The following is an 18,634-nucleotide window of genomic DNA, read 5'->3' as shown; positions in this document are numbered from 1 at the left end:
TAGTGGAGCGGTTAGCGCGCGGCGCTACGAACCGGGCGACCCGAGTTTGATTCCCGCTCACGACCAAACACCAGTGACGATTATCTGAACTGGTTCCCGGGCCTCCTCTAGGTCGACTCAGCTTCAAATGAGTACCTGGTGCAATGTGTACCTTGATGTTGGCCACCCACCCCTCGTACGCCGTGTCGGCCTTCATAGGTGCTCGCTAACAGCACCTGCTTCAACGGTCTGTTAAGGCTACACGGGAGATCTTTGTCTTTGTCTTGTGTAAGGGGAGAGAGTTTCGCTCCTCTCATCCGTCGTGTCGTCTATATTGCCTTACCCAACATTAATAATGCAGAGCCTGATAGAGTCTTACTTGCATTATTCATGCGGTGCACGTGTGTGCGCACACGTGCCCACGTGCGCGCACACACGTGTGCGGAAAACGCTGGCAATGAAATTTGTAAATGAAGAGAAAAGCCCAGCAACAACATAATTATCACAACACAATTATCATCGTAAGCAAATAGTATAGCGTCCGTTTCGAACGACACGCAGACACGCACACACGTGTACACACACATGTGTACACACACACGTGTACACACACACACGTGTACACACACACGTGCACACACGTCCAGGGTGCACCGTGGCCCATTTCGTTTGTCTCGTGGGTCCTCGTCTCAATACATTTGAGCAAAATGTGATCGACCGCCAGAAGAGAGCATGAAAGGGCGCCGCAGTTGTCTCTCTGCATCATCACCGCTGCTGCTGCTGCTCTCTCTCTCTGTGCGCGCACGGTCGCTCGCATCCATCGTGATGGTGACCTAAGACGAGAAGACCACAATGCCCTTCTTCAGCAAGCGCTGATGGTGTTTGCATACATGCACGAGGCTGCGTGCTCTTTACACGTGCTTGCCACGTGTTGTTACTATCGCCCCGTGTGTGTGTGTGCGAGCTTCGTGTGCACACGTGCACACGTACCAGCCATGCTCGCCACGTGCACGCGCACGACCAGATACGTGTACGCTATCCACACGCCCACCTCCGATGAGCACCGTTGGCTACGTACCGAGCGAATGAAGTTCATCATACATACAAGGTGTGCTGGTACACGTGTACTGGTACACGTGTGCCGGTACACGTGTGGTGGTACACGTGTGCCGGTACACGTGTAGGCAGATCATATTTTCTGCGGAACTCAGCCTCTTATAGCTCCGGCTGAAATTAAGCCCCGCGCGTCGCCATCGTACAGACTGCGTGTGCACGCTCCTTACACTCTGTCTCTCTTCTCTCTCTCGTCTCCCTATCTCCAGTTCCTTCCCATGTCTCTCTCCCAGACATCTCTCTCCTAGTCACGTGTGACTCCTTGTCGGTGTCTCACCCCACGCGGCACCCGGTACACCGCATCCAGTATACCGTTCACTGTGGGCTGTGGCGACTACGAGACGCGTGCCAACCCATTCATATCTCGCCAGCGGCTCGGGACGTGTTGACACACCCGGCGTACACACAACGTCAAGGGTACAGCGTCTCGTAGCTACCTGTCGCGTGCCACCCACCCAGCGGACAATATCGAGTGAGGAATGCGGTGACGCGATGGCTGCATCTCGGTGTCGCATCCGACGGCCACGCGTGCAACTGCGGAGCAGCTTGCCACGCGGCCACAGTCACGCGTGGCTCGGGTCACAGAGTCGGACACTCAGCACACACGCCCACTGCATGCCGGCGACGTGTACCGACGCACGTGCCTGCACACACACACAATGCGTGCATGCTCCATGCGTACCTACCGGACGTACCCTGCCGTACATGCCGACTCGAGGGTTGCCCGAGGGGATGAAATGATGTGAAGATTTATCGTGTATCAGGTCACGATAGCAGTACGATCATTGAAATGTCGTAAGAGAAAACAGGCACGCAGGTCATACGGGTCAAGCATACGTGCAACACACAAGCATCGGTACACACATACATACAACACAGAGAAGCCGTACGTCTAACGTAGACACACGCGCGCACACATGTAGATCACGCACACAACACGCTCATACATACATCATACACACGTACGTACACACACACAAGCAAGATCACACTATGCACACGGATACGCACACACGTATACATAATACGAGCATGTCGAACGATACACTACACACATATATACAAAGACAAAGACCCCCCGTGTAGCCTAGAACGGACTGTTTGGGGCAAGTGCTGTAAGCGAGCACCTATGAAGATCGGCACGGTACACGAGGGGGTGATGTGGCTACACCACGCCCGGCCGCCTTTGTCTCCTTGGTGGTGATATTTACACACCGCACTAGGTACTCACTTGAGGCTAAGTCGACCTAGGGGAGGTCAAGGATTGGTTCAGATAATCGTCATTTGTGTTGGTGGCCGTGAGCGGGAATCAAACCCGGGTGGCCGGGTTCGAAGCGCTTGCGCAAACCACTACACTACCGCGCCCCACATATAGTACATGCGTACACATAACAAGTAGCACGCACAGATACATCGCACACACGTACACACACATACATCCAAATAAGCATACACGACAGGCAGACATCACGAACAACACACGTTATTCTGCTGTGCCTGCATGTTGGCGAGTGTAGCGTGGCGGTACAGCCCCTGTGGTCATTCCACTGCTGGATGGGAGTCTGACCGGCGCCGTGCGGGGGTCGTACGAAGTTTTTAGTCTCTCGCCATACTTCACCACGCCGGTCAATGCGGGTTGGTGAAGGCGGGGATCGTAGTTAGACATGCGTATGTGTCCACGAGGCCTCCACTCTCTTTCTTGTAACTTCTAACACGTAACGATTAGCACAATCGCACATCAACGTCATCACGTGTCATACTGAATTACACGAACCGCACACGCAAACATTGCCATCGTCGGTGCTGGAGTGTCGCACATCTTGATGGAAATTTAACACGATTTTATTTTTTATTGATTTTATTTTTGCAGAGAGTAATATGAACGTGTCCTCATATATGTATAAAAAAGTAAATTTGGACAAATTAACTTTTAATTTAGTTTCAACTCATGTAGTTTCACATGTTACATTTTTTATATCTATAAACAAAAGCGTAAACTCGACTCGTGTCGTTGTAAACACACAAATAAAGTTGCGTGTTTACACCGCGACTTGGACGATTGGGACGACACCGTGTGTGCACGGCAGGTGAAAGGCGCGTGTGATACATACTGTGGCCACACGTGCAGGATGCACATTAAGAGTACCTGTGTACACGTATTCTACACGGTGTGTGTGCCTATGTACGTGGGGGAAAAAAAACACGCCGAGATCATTTACATTTCGTCTGAAAATCGCTGACATGGGACGTTAAAGTAACTTACATATAGCGTTAAAGTAACTTAGATTTGGCGTTAAAGTAACTTACATTCGGCGTTAAAGTAACTCGCATTTGGCGTTACGTTCACTTCGATAAGTTGTATCTCCACGTGGATATCGGTGATGATCACGATAATCACGAAAAAAATCAGGGAAAATTCGCAATGACGAAATCGCCGACATGTCACACCATAAAAGTCAGGTTTTTACGTGAATATTTTTTTTTTACAATTAATCCGAAAAGACTATAATCTCGTGCGGGAAACCATCAATCACTCTTCACGCGCACGTCACCTTCACGTCACATGGAAAGCACAAAGATGTGTTTTAGTTTCACCACGTGGTAAGTCGCGGATATTTCACGAGAAATTCACGGGCATTTGCCTTTCAATGCCCTACTGGTATTCAATGCTTCAGGTCTCACATTTTTTTGCGCGCAGAGATTTTACGTAATTCACTGACCATACGAGTACATAATTGGTATTCGTCACGAAGACAAGAAAACAACAAATTCACGGGGAAGTTACGGACCTCACAGATGGAAATCGTCGACACATTCCGTGAAAATCACCGCCTACCTGAAATTCGCGGCCCAAATACCACAGGATGCGAAGCAGCAGATACACTCCCTACCTACTCCGGCAACACCTCAATCTTAATCGCTTCGTGATCAATTAGTCCGTAAGCTACTCACCCAATAATGAACGCGTATGTGGTGTGGACTCTTCAGGTGTGTCTATGCAGGTGTGTTAACCTGCGCATACGCATGTATAATAGTGGGGAGCGGCAGTGTAGCGGTTAGCGCGCTGCCCCTACGAAACCGAGCACCCCGGATCGATTCCCGCTCACGGCCAATATGAGTGATAGATATATGAGATATATGAGCCGATCCTGAGCCTCCCCTAGGTCGACTCAGATGAATACCATGTGTAAACATCGCCACGAGGGAGACAAAGGCGGCAGGTCGTGGTGCCACGATGGCCTTCATAGGTGCTCGCTAACGGTAGTTACCCCAACAGCTCCACGGGGGATCTTTTTGTCTTCATGTCTGAGCATGCGCCCGAGAGGACGACCCCTGCGGAGACGGATCGATGCAATCGGCTCGTGCGCAGGAGCGAGACGGATTGTGGCATTAGAGGGTCGTGGCGGGGGGGGGGGCGAGGGGGGCATGGGGAGACATTCGTCCAGCAGTGGAGAGACCAAGGCTCATGATGATGAATAGAATAGAGTGCATGTTGTGGTTTTATGTAGAGGCGAATGTGAATGGGGGGGGGGGGGGGTGTAAGCGCCATCCGTGAACGCATCGAGTGCCCCTTAGACACACACACACAACAAAAACAAAGGTCCCCCGGATAACCTACACCGACTGTTGGGGCGAGTGCTGTTAGCGAGCACCTATAAAGAGGGGTACGCCGCACGAGTGAGTGGTGCGGCCAGAACCACTCCCGGCCGCCTTTGTCTCCCCAGCGCTGATGTCTGCACAGATCATTATCAGATCCTAATTTGAAGATTGAGTCGACTTAGGTGGGGGAGGCCGAGAACCGGTTGATATGCCGTCGGTCACTGACGTTGGCAGTGGCCGCGAATCGAACCCAGGTCCCCTGCTCCTCGTTGTGCATGTAACGGGCACACATCTCGGCACACACACAATACCCACAATAGACATTTATACACAGAGGTACATATATACGTGTAAGCATTAACACACAATAAGCAAACACACACACGACAACGACAAACACACACATCGGCACGTGGACACGTATACACAAATCGCAGACACACAATATGTATATCTGCTATATATATGCAATGTGTACATACGAATGCTCTTGTGAATTAAATACGTGCAATATGTATGCAAACACAACATTCACATGCAGCATATTTACTTTTGTGTCCGCACACACAAGCCGAGACAGAATGTTGGGGCAAGTGCAAGCACCTATGAAGGTCAGCACGGCACACGAGGGGGTGGGTGGCCAACACCACTCCCGGCCGCCTTTGTCTCCCCAGTGGCGATGTTTACACACCGCACCAGGTACTCATTTGAGGCTGAGTCGACCTAGGGGTGGTTCATTCCCGGTTCAGATAATCGTCACCGGTGTTGTCCGTGAGCGGGAATCGAACTCGGGTCGCCGTGTTCGTAGCGCAGCGTAGCGCTAACCACTACACCACCGCTCCCCACACAGACACGTGCACACACGCGCGCAACACAATCAAAGGACACGTGCCACTGGGTGTCAAACCGTGCACAACAACAACATAACGATACTCGTGATCATGATGATGAGTTTGTTTTGACTTTTACTTCAATGTCAACATTTCCCATTTATCGTGACGACACAGGCCAAGGTTTGTTTCACGTTTATTAGCGATCATCAGCAAGCCACGATCACTCGACTGGAGATACAAACAACTCGTGACAGGTTAGAAAGCGGTCTTTGTCCGCTTTCTAACGGCTTCGGCGTCGCACTCGGAGGCGAATGGCACGGATATCGTTCGCGATTCGTGAGTGACGATCATCAGACTTGAAGCAACGAAGAACGTCATCTTGCCCTATGAGTGAAGCCAATCAACCCATTTGCTGTAATTCTGTGTGTGTGTGTGAACAAAACCCCGCAAAAAAAAATATAATGTGGCCATCCAATGTTTTTTGACATGAGCATTGACTCGACGATTTCTCTCCGTGTATCTCTCTCTCTCTCTCGAGCCCCCCTTTCACAACACCGGGAGCACGCGCGCGGGCGCGCACCAATCACCGTGTGGGAAGCTGCGTGCGCGTGATTAGCGACGAGTCGAATGATGTCCACGACACGCGCACTGCACTGCCACGCGGCGAGCGAGGGTGGCGCGCCACCACACACCCAGCAGCAGCGAGGGTTGGTGAATCACACGCAGATGAGGGTGAAGCTCCCTTCCCGTGGGCCTCGATGAAGATGGCCTGCCGTACCCTGGCTTGCCAGGAGCAGGCGGAACGAGCAAGTGTGGACTAATCTCTGTCCGTGCCACTGAGTATAGGATCGAGCGATGGCCCACCAAGGCACGCATGGCTGTTCTCAGGGTGTACCGGTTTCATGCCACCGTCCATCGATCGCTCCACTATTAATTGGCTGCAAGCGCCACGGTACAACGCAGCACCTCCGCGCGTTGCAGACCGTGCATCGTTGTGATGCATGCAAGTTGAACTTCTTTCGCACCGCACGTAGCCAACCGTGCTAATCGGAGATGCAACTTGCACGAATAAGGCTGCATAACAAAAAAAACACACCGATGATTAAACACACGAGGGCATTGTGGTGTCGGCTGTAGGAAGGGATTAATTTGAGTCGGCTCTGTTCGGGTCGGTGACCCGGAAATAATTCGCACACCCGGTACACCACATCTAGGATTAATGTATTTTATGATGGCTGTGGCTACTAATCACGTGCTCCCTATTCCAATCTACCAGCGACCTGGCCAATGGGCAAAGAGAAATTTAGCTTTGCCTACAAGGGCAATTTAGTATAGACGATAGGGCATTTCCGAATATACCAGAGGGCTTTTCGAATATACTACAGGGCATTATAGTAGAGTATAGACTATAGGCCATTGTAGGATAGACTCTGTGGGTATTACAGCATATACCTTGGGGCACTGCTGTACTGTATAGACTATAGGGCATTCTGAAATGGAATGTAGGTCATGGCAGTCTCGACTTACCCGTGCAGTGTGTGTTCTTGTCCATGTGCCTCTGTGTCCCCGTGCCTCCTCGCGTGTCCTGACGTCTCGGCGTGCCTCCTCCGTGCGTCTCGCTCGGCGCCCAGGCGCACGGAGCCGAGACGCGAAAAGGCGTCGACACGCAGCGCCTCGTCGCCTCTCGCTCGGCATTGATGTCTCAAGGGAGAGAGAGGGGAGAGAGAGCGAGGGAGAGAGGGCAATAGACGTGGAGATGGCAGAGACGGGGGAGGAGGGGGTGACACGGGAGGGGGGGGGGTAAGAGAGGAGAAGGCATAGACGGAGACGGGGGAGAAGGGAGAGGAGAGGAATATGGTGGGGAGAGGGGGGGGGAGAGAGAAGGGGGGGGGGGACAAGAAGCGAGAGGAGCGTTAAAAGATAGGAAAGGGCGAGAGGAGAGAGCGGAGAAGACATGGAGAGAGAGAGAAGCGATGTGGAAGGGGAGAGAAAGAAGAGAGGGTAGCAGGGCAAAGGAATAGTAGAGAGCGGTCGAGGGGGGAGACAGGAGAGACAGTGGGGGGGGGGGGGGGGGGAGAATGAAAGATAGGAGAGGGGAGAGCAGGGATGGGAGAGGTGAGAGATGGGGGAAGTGGGGAGAGATGTCTGTACAATGAAAGCGACTACGTGACCCATATAGCTCTACTCGGCGTCCATTCGCGCAAATCACAGCCAGAGCAATGCGGGGACACGTGCGTGGAGACGGCTTGCACGACACACGTCTGCACCGCTCACGCGAGACACGGGCACGCATGGCGTGGTGCCTCGGTGCAGGTGGAGGATGCCTCCCCTCCGCAGAGGAGGGCCTGGTGGTGGAGGCAGTGGTGGAGGCCGTGGTGGACATTCTGGCTTTAGAGGAGCTACATTGCGCGCCTCTGCCGGTGCCTCGATCTCCGTCTGCTCCGCGCTGAGCCGTTGGATGCGGAGCCTGTGAGCCGGGCCTGGCGAGGCGGGCGGCCCCCCACGGGCAGACGAAGCGAGACGCAGACTCGCCATGCCGTGGCCCCACTCAGCACCGTGGACAGCACCGCGTCACCCTCGCAACCGCAGCTCGTCCTTTATTATAAACACGTAAAGATGTATACACACACACATCCACAGCACCGTTTGGTTAATTCGCTGCTGGTCAAGTGAAGGTTGGTGAAGAGGGGGAGGTGAAGGGTTAAGTGAGATGACGTGAATGTTATGACTTTTATTTTACGGTCCTTGGTGACCGGGCGGAGACAATCATGAACTCGCTACGCCTGACAACCCCGTCGGGTCAGACCTGGACGCAGGATCTCAGCTGTGCCGGCTCACCGTCTCTGACCCCTGGGGTTGTCCGGCCACCTACGACACACACGCGTTCCTGCGTAATAACTTGGTCTCCAGAGGTAGCATCGACATCTCTACGAATAGTTCCTGGCAAAAAAATAACTCGGAGTAATTCTCACCTCCGTTGGCAAGCCTTAAACAGCGGTGCTAATTCAACGTTCTTATGCCAGACTTGGCAATGCTGTGGATTTCACACCTGATGATGATTGCTTGTGTTGCAGTCGAAACGTCGTGAGAATTTTATTGTTTAATATTTTTTATTATTTTATTGTTTCCCTTCTACGTGACTTTACCGAAAGAACCAAGAATATAATGCCTTGGAAGTTTGCGAAGACGTGTATCGCCAGAGGTAGTTGGTTGAACAGTTTATTTAGAATTGCCCTGTGAGCTCAGAAGCTCTTGAATCGGGTTTCATCAACGAAGCAAAAAAAAGAAGTTAAATTATAAACGCAACGTTTGCAACAGGTCGCATACACATTCTAAATACAATAAATACAGCAATAAAAAAGTCAACAAATAAAAAAAAGTACAATATATGACTTAATATTAAATTAAATATTTAACTAAAGTGAACATTAAGATTAGAGAAACATATTGCAAAATAGTGCATCTAAAGCGAGGAATAAGATTCGATACAATATTGCAAAACAAGGCAGAGTACGATATCGCGTATCCCACTCGCTGTGGAACCGGGGATGTAGGCGGATTTGTAAAAGCACGAGAGGTGTCGGTTATACCCATGCAGATGTACTACTGCTGGCCTGGGAGGCGGATGCGTGGTGAGGACGGATATCTGACGGTCGGTTGTGCCGACCTTCTTCTTGTGGTTGGTAGCCGCATGCGGTGGCCGGCGAGTGACAAAGGCTCGCGCCGCGACGATGTCAATTTATGTGGAAATGGGAAATAAATAAAAACAAAACCGACCTCCCTCGGCCACGTTCCCCCGCGTGATCTGCTACTGTAAATTCATCTAAATAATTCACGCGAAGCAATAACGATTCCTCAATCGCAACATGCATATTTAATGCCATTTTTGGGGGTTATCTGAAAATTCACATTCTCGAGGTGCCATCACGAAGGGCGGCGGTGGCGCAGCGTGGCCGTGCGATGCTACCCCGCCAATGGAGCAGCTCACCCGGTGCGCAGGCGGTGCCACTGCACCGGGGCCCTGCACCACTTGGCTGCTCTAAATTTCCACCTGATAAGCCACTTCCATTGGGCTATCATTCGTGGTCAGGTCGCTTCTGAAAAAGAGCTATAGAGCTCAGTGAGCCTTACCTGGTAAATATAAAAATAGTAATAATAGTAAAAGCCGGGACATATTATGCGAAAAGGATTATCTCACAATACCGAGAGAGGGGGAAGCTGAATGCGTTGTCTGGAGTGTTGCATTATTATTATTATGCAACTGACAAATGATCCGGGAAGACTTACAGATCTCCCCAGGTCAGCTACTGTCTCAACCGACAGGACGAGCCTGGGAAATCCAGGACAGGATTACTTGTTGAGTGTGCAGGCGGTGCAACTGCACACGGGCCATGGTCCCTGATGGTGGGGGGGGGGGGTATGGTGGAGGGGTTGGAATTGAACAGGGGGCGCACATTGTTGGACGCCACAATGACGAGATGTTAACTACCTCGCCTGGTATACAGGAGGTCGTGGTTTCATCCCTCGCATCAGCGCTCATGCCGACCACGCTACGCAAGTGTTGGCCAGTCGCCTCTTCTTGAAAGAGCAGTGTCCGGTCATCCCAGGGCACGACCCGGAGATTCTTTCTGCCCGTGTAAGCGATCAGGGGTCGATCGCCTGTGAGCCGCAGTTGCATGCCAGGTTCAGGTGTGGTGTTCCGACTTTGCGGCAGTCCTTAAGAACATAGAAAAGCGAGCAGCGCGATTATTAATACGCGTGTAAGACGATACGGAAAGTAAGACGCACCCCAAACTATTACTACTATAATGAGCCAAGAATGTCTGTTTGTGTGTAACGCACGTGACGTCACTCCACATGCCCCCCCCGTCATTAATATTCATGAGCGGGTCCATTTTTACACTCAGGCAGAAGGTCGAGCGGAAATAATTTTTTTCGCAAATTCGTTTTAAGTTTGACGTTTCTTTATTGAAAGTGAATCTAATAAATAATTATACGCAGCAACAAAATGTATTTGATGTCTTTATTTATGTCTTCAGCACTTGAGACAAAAGGTAAGTCTAATTTATGCTTCTACATTATGGTAAAAAAGACATTTCCCGGTGATTTTCCAGATATTGTATCGAATTACAATTTATTTCAACCCCAGCGACCGAAAGCAGAAGAGAATAAAGTATCAGAGCAGTGAATTTGAAAAAATTGAAGGTCAGTTATATACAGTGCTACAGTTCCATGAAGTGGGGTGTTTTATGGCAGAGTTGTCTTTGCCAGAATCACTTCCATTAATACAGTGCTAGAGTGAAATGCAGTGAAGTGTTTGATGACATAATTTCGTGCAAGATTAACTGCCATTTAATTTAAACATGATACAATTATACTCTGCTCAATTTTTTCGTAAATATTACAGCTTCCGTCCTAGGACGGGCAAAGATGCTAGTTGTAAATAAAGTTAAATAAATACATCTCAAGACGCATTGGACATAGAACACCCGTGTAGCCTTCACAGACGTTTTGGGCAAGTGCTGTTAGCGAGCACCTATGAAGGCCGTCAGGGTGCACACGGAGGTGGGTGGCCAGCACCACGCCTGGCCGCCTTTGTCTCCCAAGTGGAGATGTTTTTACACACCGCACCAGGTACTCATTTGAGGCTCAGTCGACCTAGGGGGGGCCCATGACTTGTCACAGGTGTTGGCCGTGAATGCGTCAACCACTACACTTCCGCTCCCCACTACACGTCACACGCACGCACGTACACACAGCTACCGGAGTACGTTACACGATGTTTGAGCACGCGTGAGCATACCGCGCGTGGCAGCACACGGAAACACACGTGATCTGTTTGAATGCTGTACACGTGACAGTTCGTGCAGTCTGCGAGAGTACACGCGGCCCGTGTGAGTGTACGTGGGTGCACACGTGGTCTGTGTGTGTGTGTATACACACGTGGTGTGTGTGTGTGTGTATACACACGTGGTCTGTGTGTGTGTGTATACACACGTGGTGTGTGTGTGTGTATACACGTGGTGTGTGTGTATACACACGTGGTCTGTGTGTGTGTGTGTGTATACACACGTGGAGTGTGTGTGTGTATACACACGTGGTCTGTGTGTGTGTATATACACACGTGGTGTGTGTGTGTGTATACACACGTGGTCTGTGTGTGTGTATACACACGTGGTCTGTGTGTGTGTATACACACGTGGTCTGTGTGTGTGTATACACACGTGGTCTGTGTGTGTGTGTGTACACACGTGGTGTGTGTGTGTATACACACGTGGTCTGTGTGTGTGTATACACACGTGGTGTGTGTGTGTATACACACGTGGTGTGTGTGTGTATACACACGTGGTCTGTGTGTGTGTGTATACACACGTGGTCTGTGTGTGTGTGTGTACACACGTGGTCTGTGTGTGTGTGTGTATACACACGTGGTCTGTGTGTGTGTATACACACGTGGTCTGTGTGTGTATACACACGTGGTGTGTGTGTGTATACACACGTGGTCTGTGTGTGTGTGTATACACACGTGGTGTGTGTGTGTGTGTATACACACGTGGTCTGTGTGTGTGTGTAGACACACGTGGTCTGTGTGTGTGTGTAGACACACGTGGTCTGTGTGTGTGTGTATACACACGTGGTGGGTGTGTGTGTATACACACGTGGTGTGTGTGTGTGTACACACGTGGGCTCTGTGTGTGTGTATACACACGTGGTCTGTGTGTGTGTGTGTATACACACGTGGTCTGTGTGTGTGTATACACACGTGGTCTGTGTGTGTGTATACACACGTGGTCTGTGTGTGTGTATACACACGTGGTCTGTGTGTGTGTATACACACGTGGTCTGTGTGTGTGTGTAGACACACGTGGTCTGTGTGTTTGTGTATACACACGTGGTCTGTGTGTGTGTATACACGTGGTCTGTGTGTGTGTGTATATACACACGTGGTGTGTGTGTGTGTATACACACGTGGTCTGTGTGTGTGTGTACACACGTGGTCTGTGTGTGTGTGTATACACACGTGGTCTGTGTGTGTGTGTATACACACGTGGTCTGTGTGTGTGTGTGTATACACACGTGGTCTGTGTGTGTGTGTATACACACGTGGTCTGTGTGTGTGTATACACACGTGGTGTGTGTGTGTGTGTATACACACGTGGTCTGTGTGTGTGTATACACACGTGGTCTGTGTGTGTGTGTATACACACGTGGTGTGTGTGTGTGTGTATACACACGTGGTCTGTGTGTGTGTGTATACACACGTGGTCTACAGTGCGTGTGTGTAGACACACGTGGTCTGTGTGTGTGTGTAGACACACGTGGTCTGTGTGTGTGTGTAGACACACGTGGTCTGTGTGTGTGTGTGTATACACACGTGGTCTACAGTGCGTGTGCACGTGTTTCCGGGTCCGTTCCGCCTCGTGTTGTGTATCGCGCTGCACTGTAGTAGCTGGAGCCGCGGCTCCGCGTGTCTCGGTGTGTCTCCCTGTGTCTCTCTGCGTCTCTCTGCGTGTCCCTGTCTCTCAGCGTGTCTCTCCGCGTCTCTCCCTGTCTCTCCCCGTGTCCCTGTCTCTCCCCGTGTCCCCGTCTCTCCGTATGTCTCTGTCTTAACGTGGCTCCGCCTCTGTACTTGTCCCGGGCCCTGAGTGTCTCGATCCGTCTTCGCGCTTCTCTGCGTGTCTTGAGTGGTTTTTGTTGTCTCCCCCGTGTCGAAATACGTGTCTCCGTGTCTCCCCCCACGTCTCTCCGTGTCTCTCCCTGTCTCCGTGTGTCTCCCACACAACCCTCGCGTCTCTCCCGCACGCATGCTGTCCACCTGCCCGCGTCTGTCTCGGCTCTGGCCTCTGTCGCTCTCCTTGTCTCTGTCTCGAGTCGTCCTCGCCGCCGCCGCCGCCATGGGGGACAGCTCGTCCCGGGTCTCCATGGTCTCCCCGGACCGCGCCCTGCCCGGCTCCGTGGAGCGCATGGCGGTGTCCGGTACCAGCCCCGCACCCTCGGACACACCACGCACACACACGAACACACCACACACACCACACACACACACGGACACACCACACACACACCACACACACATCACACACACACACATCACACACACACACCACACACACACACCACACACACACCACACACACACACACCACACACACAACCCACACACACACCACACACACACCACACACACACACACACCACACACACCACACCACACACCACACACACACACCACACACACACCACACACACACACCACACACACACCACACACACACACACACACCCACACACACACACCACACACACACCACACACACACCACACACACACACACACCCACACACCACACCACACACACACACCACACACACACCACACACACACACACACCACACACACACCACACACACACACACACACACACACCACACACACACACCACACACACACACCACACACCACACACACCACCACACACACACACACACACCACACACACAACACACCACACACACACACACACCACACCACACACACACACCACACACACACCACACACACACACACACACACACACACCACACACACACACACACACACCACACACACACACCACACACCACACACACACACCACACACACACCACCACACACCACACACACACACCACACACACACACACACACCACACACCACACACACCACACACACACCACACACACACCACACACACACACCACACACACACACACCACACACACACCACACACACACCACACACACCACACACACACATCACACACCACACACACACACCACGCACACACACCACACCACACACACACACCACACACACACACCACACACACACACCACACACAAACACCACACACGCACCACACACACCACACCACACACACACCACACCACACACACCACACCACACACACACCACACACACACCACACACACCCACACACACACACCACACACACCACACACACACATCACACACACCACACACACACACACCACACACACACACCACACACACACACCACACACAAACACCACACACGCACCACACACACACCACACCACACACACACCACACACACACCACACACCACACCACACACACACACCACACACACACCACCCACACACACACACACCACACACACACCACACACACACCACACACACACACACACCACACACACCACACCACACACACACACAAACACCACACACACACACCACACACAACACCACACACACACCACACACCACACACACACACCACACACACACCACACACACACCACACACACACCACACACACACACCACACACACACCACACACCACACCACACACACACCACACACATACATCACACACACCACACACACACACACCACACACACACCACACACACACATCACACACCACACACACACACCACACCACACACACACCACACACACACCACACACACACACCACACACACACCACACACACACACCACACACACACACACACACACATCACACACCACACACACACACACCACACCACACACCACACCACACACACACACGGACTGACCACACGCACCACACACACACACCACACACACACATCACACACACACACCACACACACACACTACACACACACACATCACACCCACCACACACACACCACGCACACACACACACGGACTGACATCCACATACACACACAACACACACACACGACACCACACACACATCACACACACACACACACCACACACCACACAACACCCACACCCCACACTACCACACCCCCACAGACACACCACACACACACACCACACACCCACCCCACCACACCACTACAACACACACCACACAAACACATCACACACACCCACACACACCACACACACCCACACCACCACACCACCACACATCACACACCCACCACACACACACACCCCCACAACCACACACCACACCACACCACACACACACCCACACCACACCACACAACACCACACCCACACAATCCACACACGCACACACAACACCGACACACCACACACATCACGCACCACCACACACACACACACCCACACACATCACACCCACACACACACACACACCACACACACACACCACACCACACACACACACGGACTGACCACACGCACCACACACACGCACCACACACACACACACCACACACACACCACACACACACACCACACACACACACGGACTGACCACACGCACACACACACGCACCACACACACACACACACACACCACACACCACACACCACACACACACACCACACACACACACCACACACACACACACACCACACACACACACCACACACGACACACACACACACACACCACACCACACACACACACCACACCACACACCACCACACACACACACACCACACACACCACACACACACCACACACACACACACACACACCACACACACACACACAACACACCACACACACACCACACACACACACCACACACACACACCACACACACACACCACACACCACACACACACACCACACACACACACCACACACACACACACACACACACACACACACCACACACACACACCACACACCACACACCACACACCACACACACACCACACACACACACACACCACACACACACACCACACACCACACACACACACCACACACACACACCACACACACACCACACACCACACACACACACCACACACCACACACACACCACACACACACACCACACACACACACACACCACACCACACACCACACACACCACACACACCACACACACACACACACCACACACACACACACACACACACCACACACACACACCACACACACACCACACACACACACACACACACACACCACACACACACCACACACACACACCACACACACACCACACACACACCACACACACACCACACACACACACACACACACACCACACACACACACACACACACACACACACACACCACACACACCACACACACACACCACACACACCACACACACACACACACACCACCACACACCACACACACACACCACACACACACCACACACACACACATCACACACACACACACACACACACACCACACACACACACACACACACACCACACACACCACACACACGGGGCAGGCCTCGGGAGAGGCACGGTCTGGAAGGCCAGGGGCCAGTGGCCTTAGGGCTTGTAGCTGTAGGCCTCGGCAAGGTAAGGTCAAAGTTAAATGGTTAAAACAACGAGCCTATGTTTACCCTACCTTTTACCTTACCACAATACAATCACTCTACCCTACCTTTTACTCTTTACCCTATATAAATTACCCGATCACAGGGTAATTACTAGGGAACTACACATGAACAAGGTTTATAACGGTAAATGCTAGGTAGAGCGCTTTATTCATATACAATACTCTCGATGATTCCAATTTTACACGCTTGTTGTTGTTGTTGTCATTGTTGTCGTCGTCGTTGTTGTATCCTCAAATCTTGTAACAAACATTTTATCCCACTTCCTAATGTGGTATCGACCGCAAACTTGGTATACTTATGTCATTCTGATGACAACACTATATTCTATCATAAAATCATTTTTTATATGTTATGTTTCAGCTTGGGTCTAATTGTCCACGGTCAACTCACGTTGGCTGTAAATCACCACGGCCCCTTACGTTGTGGCAAGCTTCGGGGCCACTTCTTGGAGTCGTGGAGTTCTGCCATTACGAGTACATTTCATAAAAGCATGTTTCTAAGAAAGTTTTTTTAAATATTACTTATTAAATGGAGGCCACGGACTGCGCCACGGAGCTTCTAGCGGTCAACAAGGCACCGTATTTACCGGGTAATACTTCGCGCTTCCTTTACCCTACCGGGTAATTCTTCCGAGCTACCTTTACCCTGTACCCTTTACCTTACCCCTTGGCATGTCGACACCTTGACCCTTTTACTCGGTAAAAAGGGTAAATTACCTTACCTTGCCGAGGCCTACTTGTAGGGCCACCCAAATAAATGACGTCACGCACCTAGGGGGGGAGGGTGGGTCAGACATTTGTGACAATGTGTGACGAGGGGGTTGAGAAATGTGACGGTTCATCAGAATGCGCAACTTTAAATAAATATAGACAACACGTTCTACTTAATTAAATAGACTTTTTAATAAATGTTTTCTCCTACAATATCAGAGTGCAGCGCCACATTAAATACGCATTACAATGACAATAGTTGAAAGCGATTTGAAGCATGTTTTATTTTCAAAATGGAAATATGCTTTTGGTGGGGTGGGGGCAGAGCTTTGTGACGTCATATTTGAAGGGGGGGGGTCTGACTTGTGACGCCGTGTGACGAGGGGGGGGGGGGGTAAAAAATCGTCCAAAATCGCGTGACGTCATTTATGGACGGCCCCCAAGACGTTGGTGGGAGAGCAGTGAAGGGCATGGCCAGGAGATGTGTCTAGCATCTGGGAGGGCACTGGCTGGAATGAACACGACTCGGAGTGTAGTTCTCCAGGGAGCTTCACCGGAGGGCTGGGCCAGAGAGTAGACCCAGTTCTTGGGAGGGCAAGGCTGGAAGGGGGGGGGCATGGTTTGTAGAGCTACAAAGTGTGGATGTCTCAGAGGGCAAGGCTGGAAGGGGGGGGCATGGTTTGTAGACCTACAAAGTCTGGAGTTCTCAGAGGGCAAGGCTGGAAGGGGGGGGGGCATGGTTTGTAGACCTACAAAGTGTGGATGTCTCAGAGGGCAAGGCTGGAAGGGGGGGGGGCATGGTTTGTAGACCTACAATGTGTGGAGGTCTCAGAGGGCAAGGCTGGAAGGGGGGGGGGCATGGTTTGTAGAGCTACAAAGTGTGGATGTCTCAGAGGGCAAGGCTGGAAGGGGGGGGGCATGGTTTGTAGAGCTACAATGTGTGGAGGTCTCAGAGGGCAAGGCTGGAAGGGGGGGGGGCATGGTTTGTAGAGCTACAAAGTGTGGATGTCTCAGAGGGCAAGGCTGGAAGGGGGGGGGGGCATGGTTTGTAGACCTA

General features: G+C 51.6%; 1 protein-coding gene across 1 annotated transcript in view; it reads left to right on the top strand.

Annotated features, from left to right (window-relative positions):
* Positions 1-12,939: 12,939 nt before the first annotated feature.
* MSRA (methionine sulfoxide reductase A) overlaps positions 12,940-18,634 on the top strand; it is a 98,219-nt gene continuing 92,524 nt past the window's right edge. Inside the window, exon 1 of the mRNA XM_061559714.1 lies at positions 12,940-13,502. Coding sequence (XP_061415698.1) covers positions 13,331-13,502 — 172 coding nt within the window. The 5' untranslated portion in view covers positions 12,940-13,330. The remainder of the gene's footprint in view (positions 13,503-18,634) is intronic.

Source organism: Lethenteron reissneri, chromosome 26 (assembly GCF_015708825.2).
Source record: "Lethenteron reissneri isolate LAM-NWPU_2019-01 chromosome 26, ASM1570882v1, whole genome shotgun sequence".
NCBI classification, from domain to species: domain Eukaryota; kingdom Metazoa; phylum Chordata; class Hyperoartia; order Petromyzontiformes; family Petromyzontidae; genus Lethenteron; species Lethenteron reissneri.
This window is presented reverse-complemented; position numbering and strand designations above follow the sequence as displayed.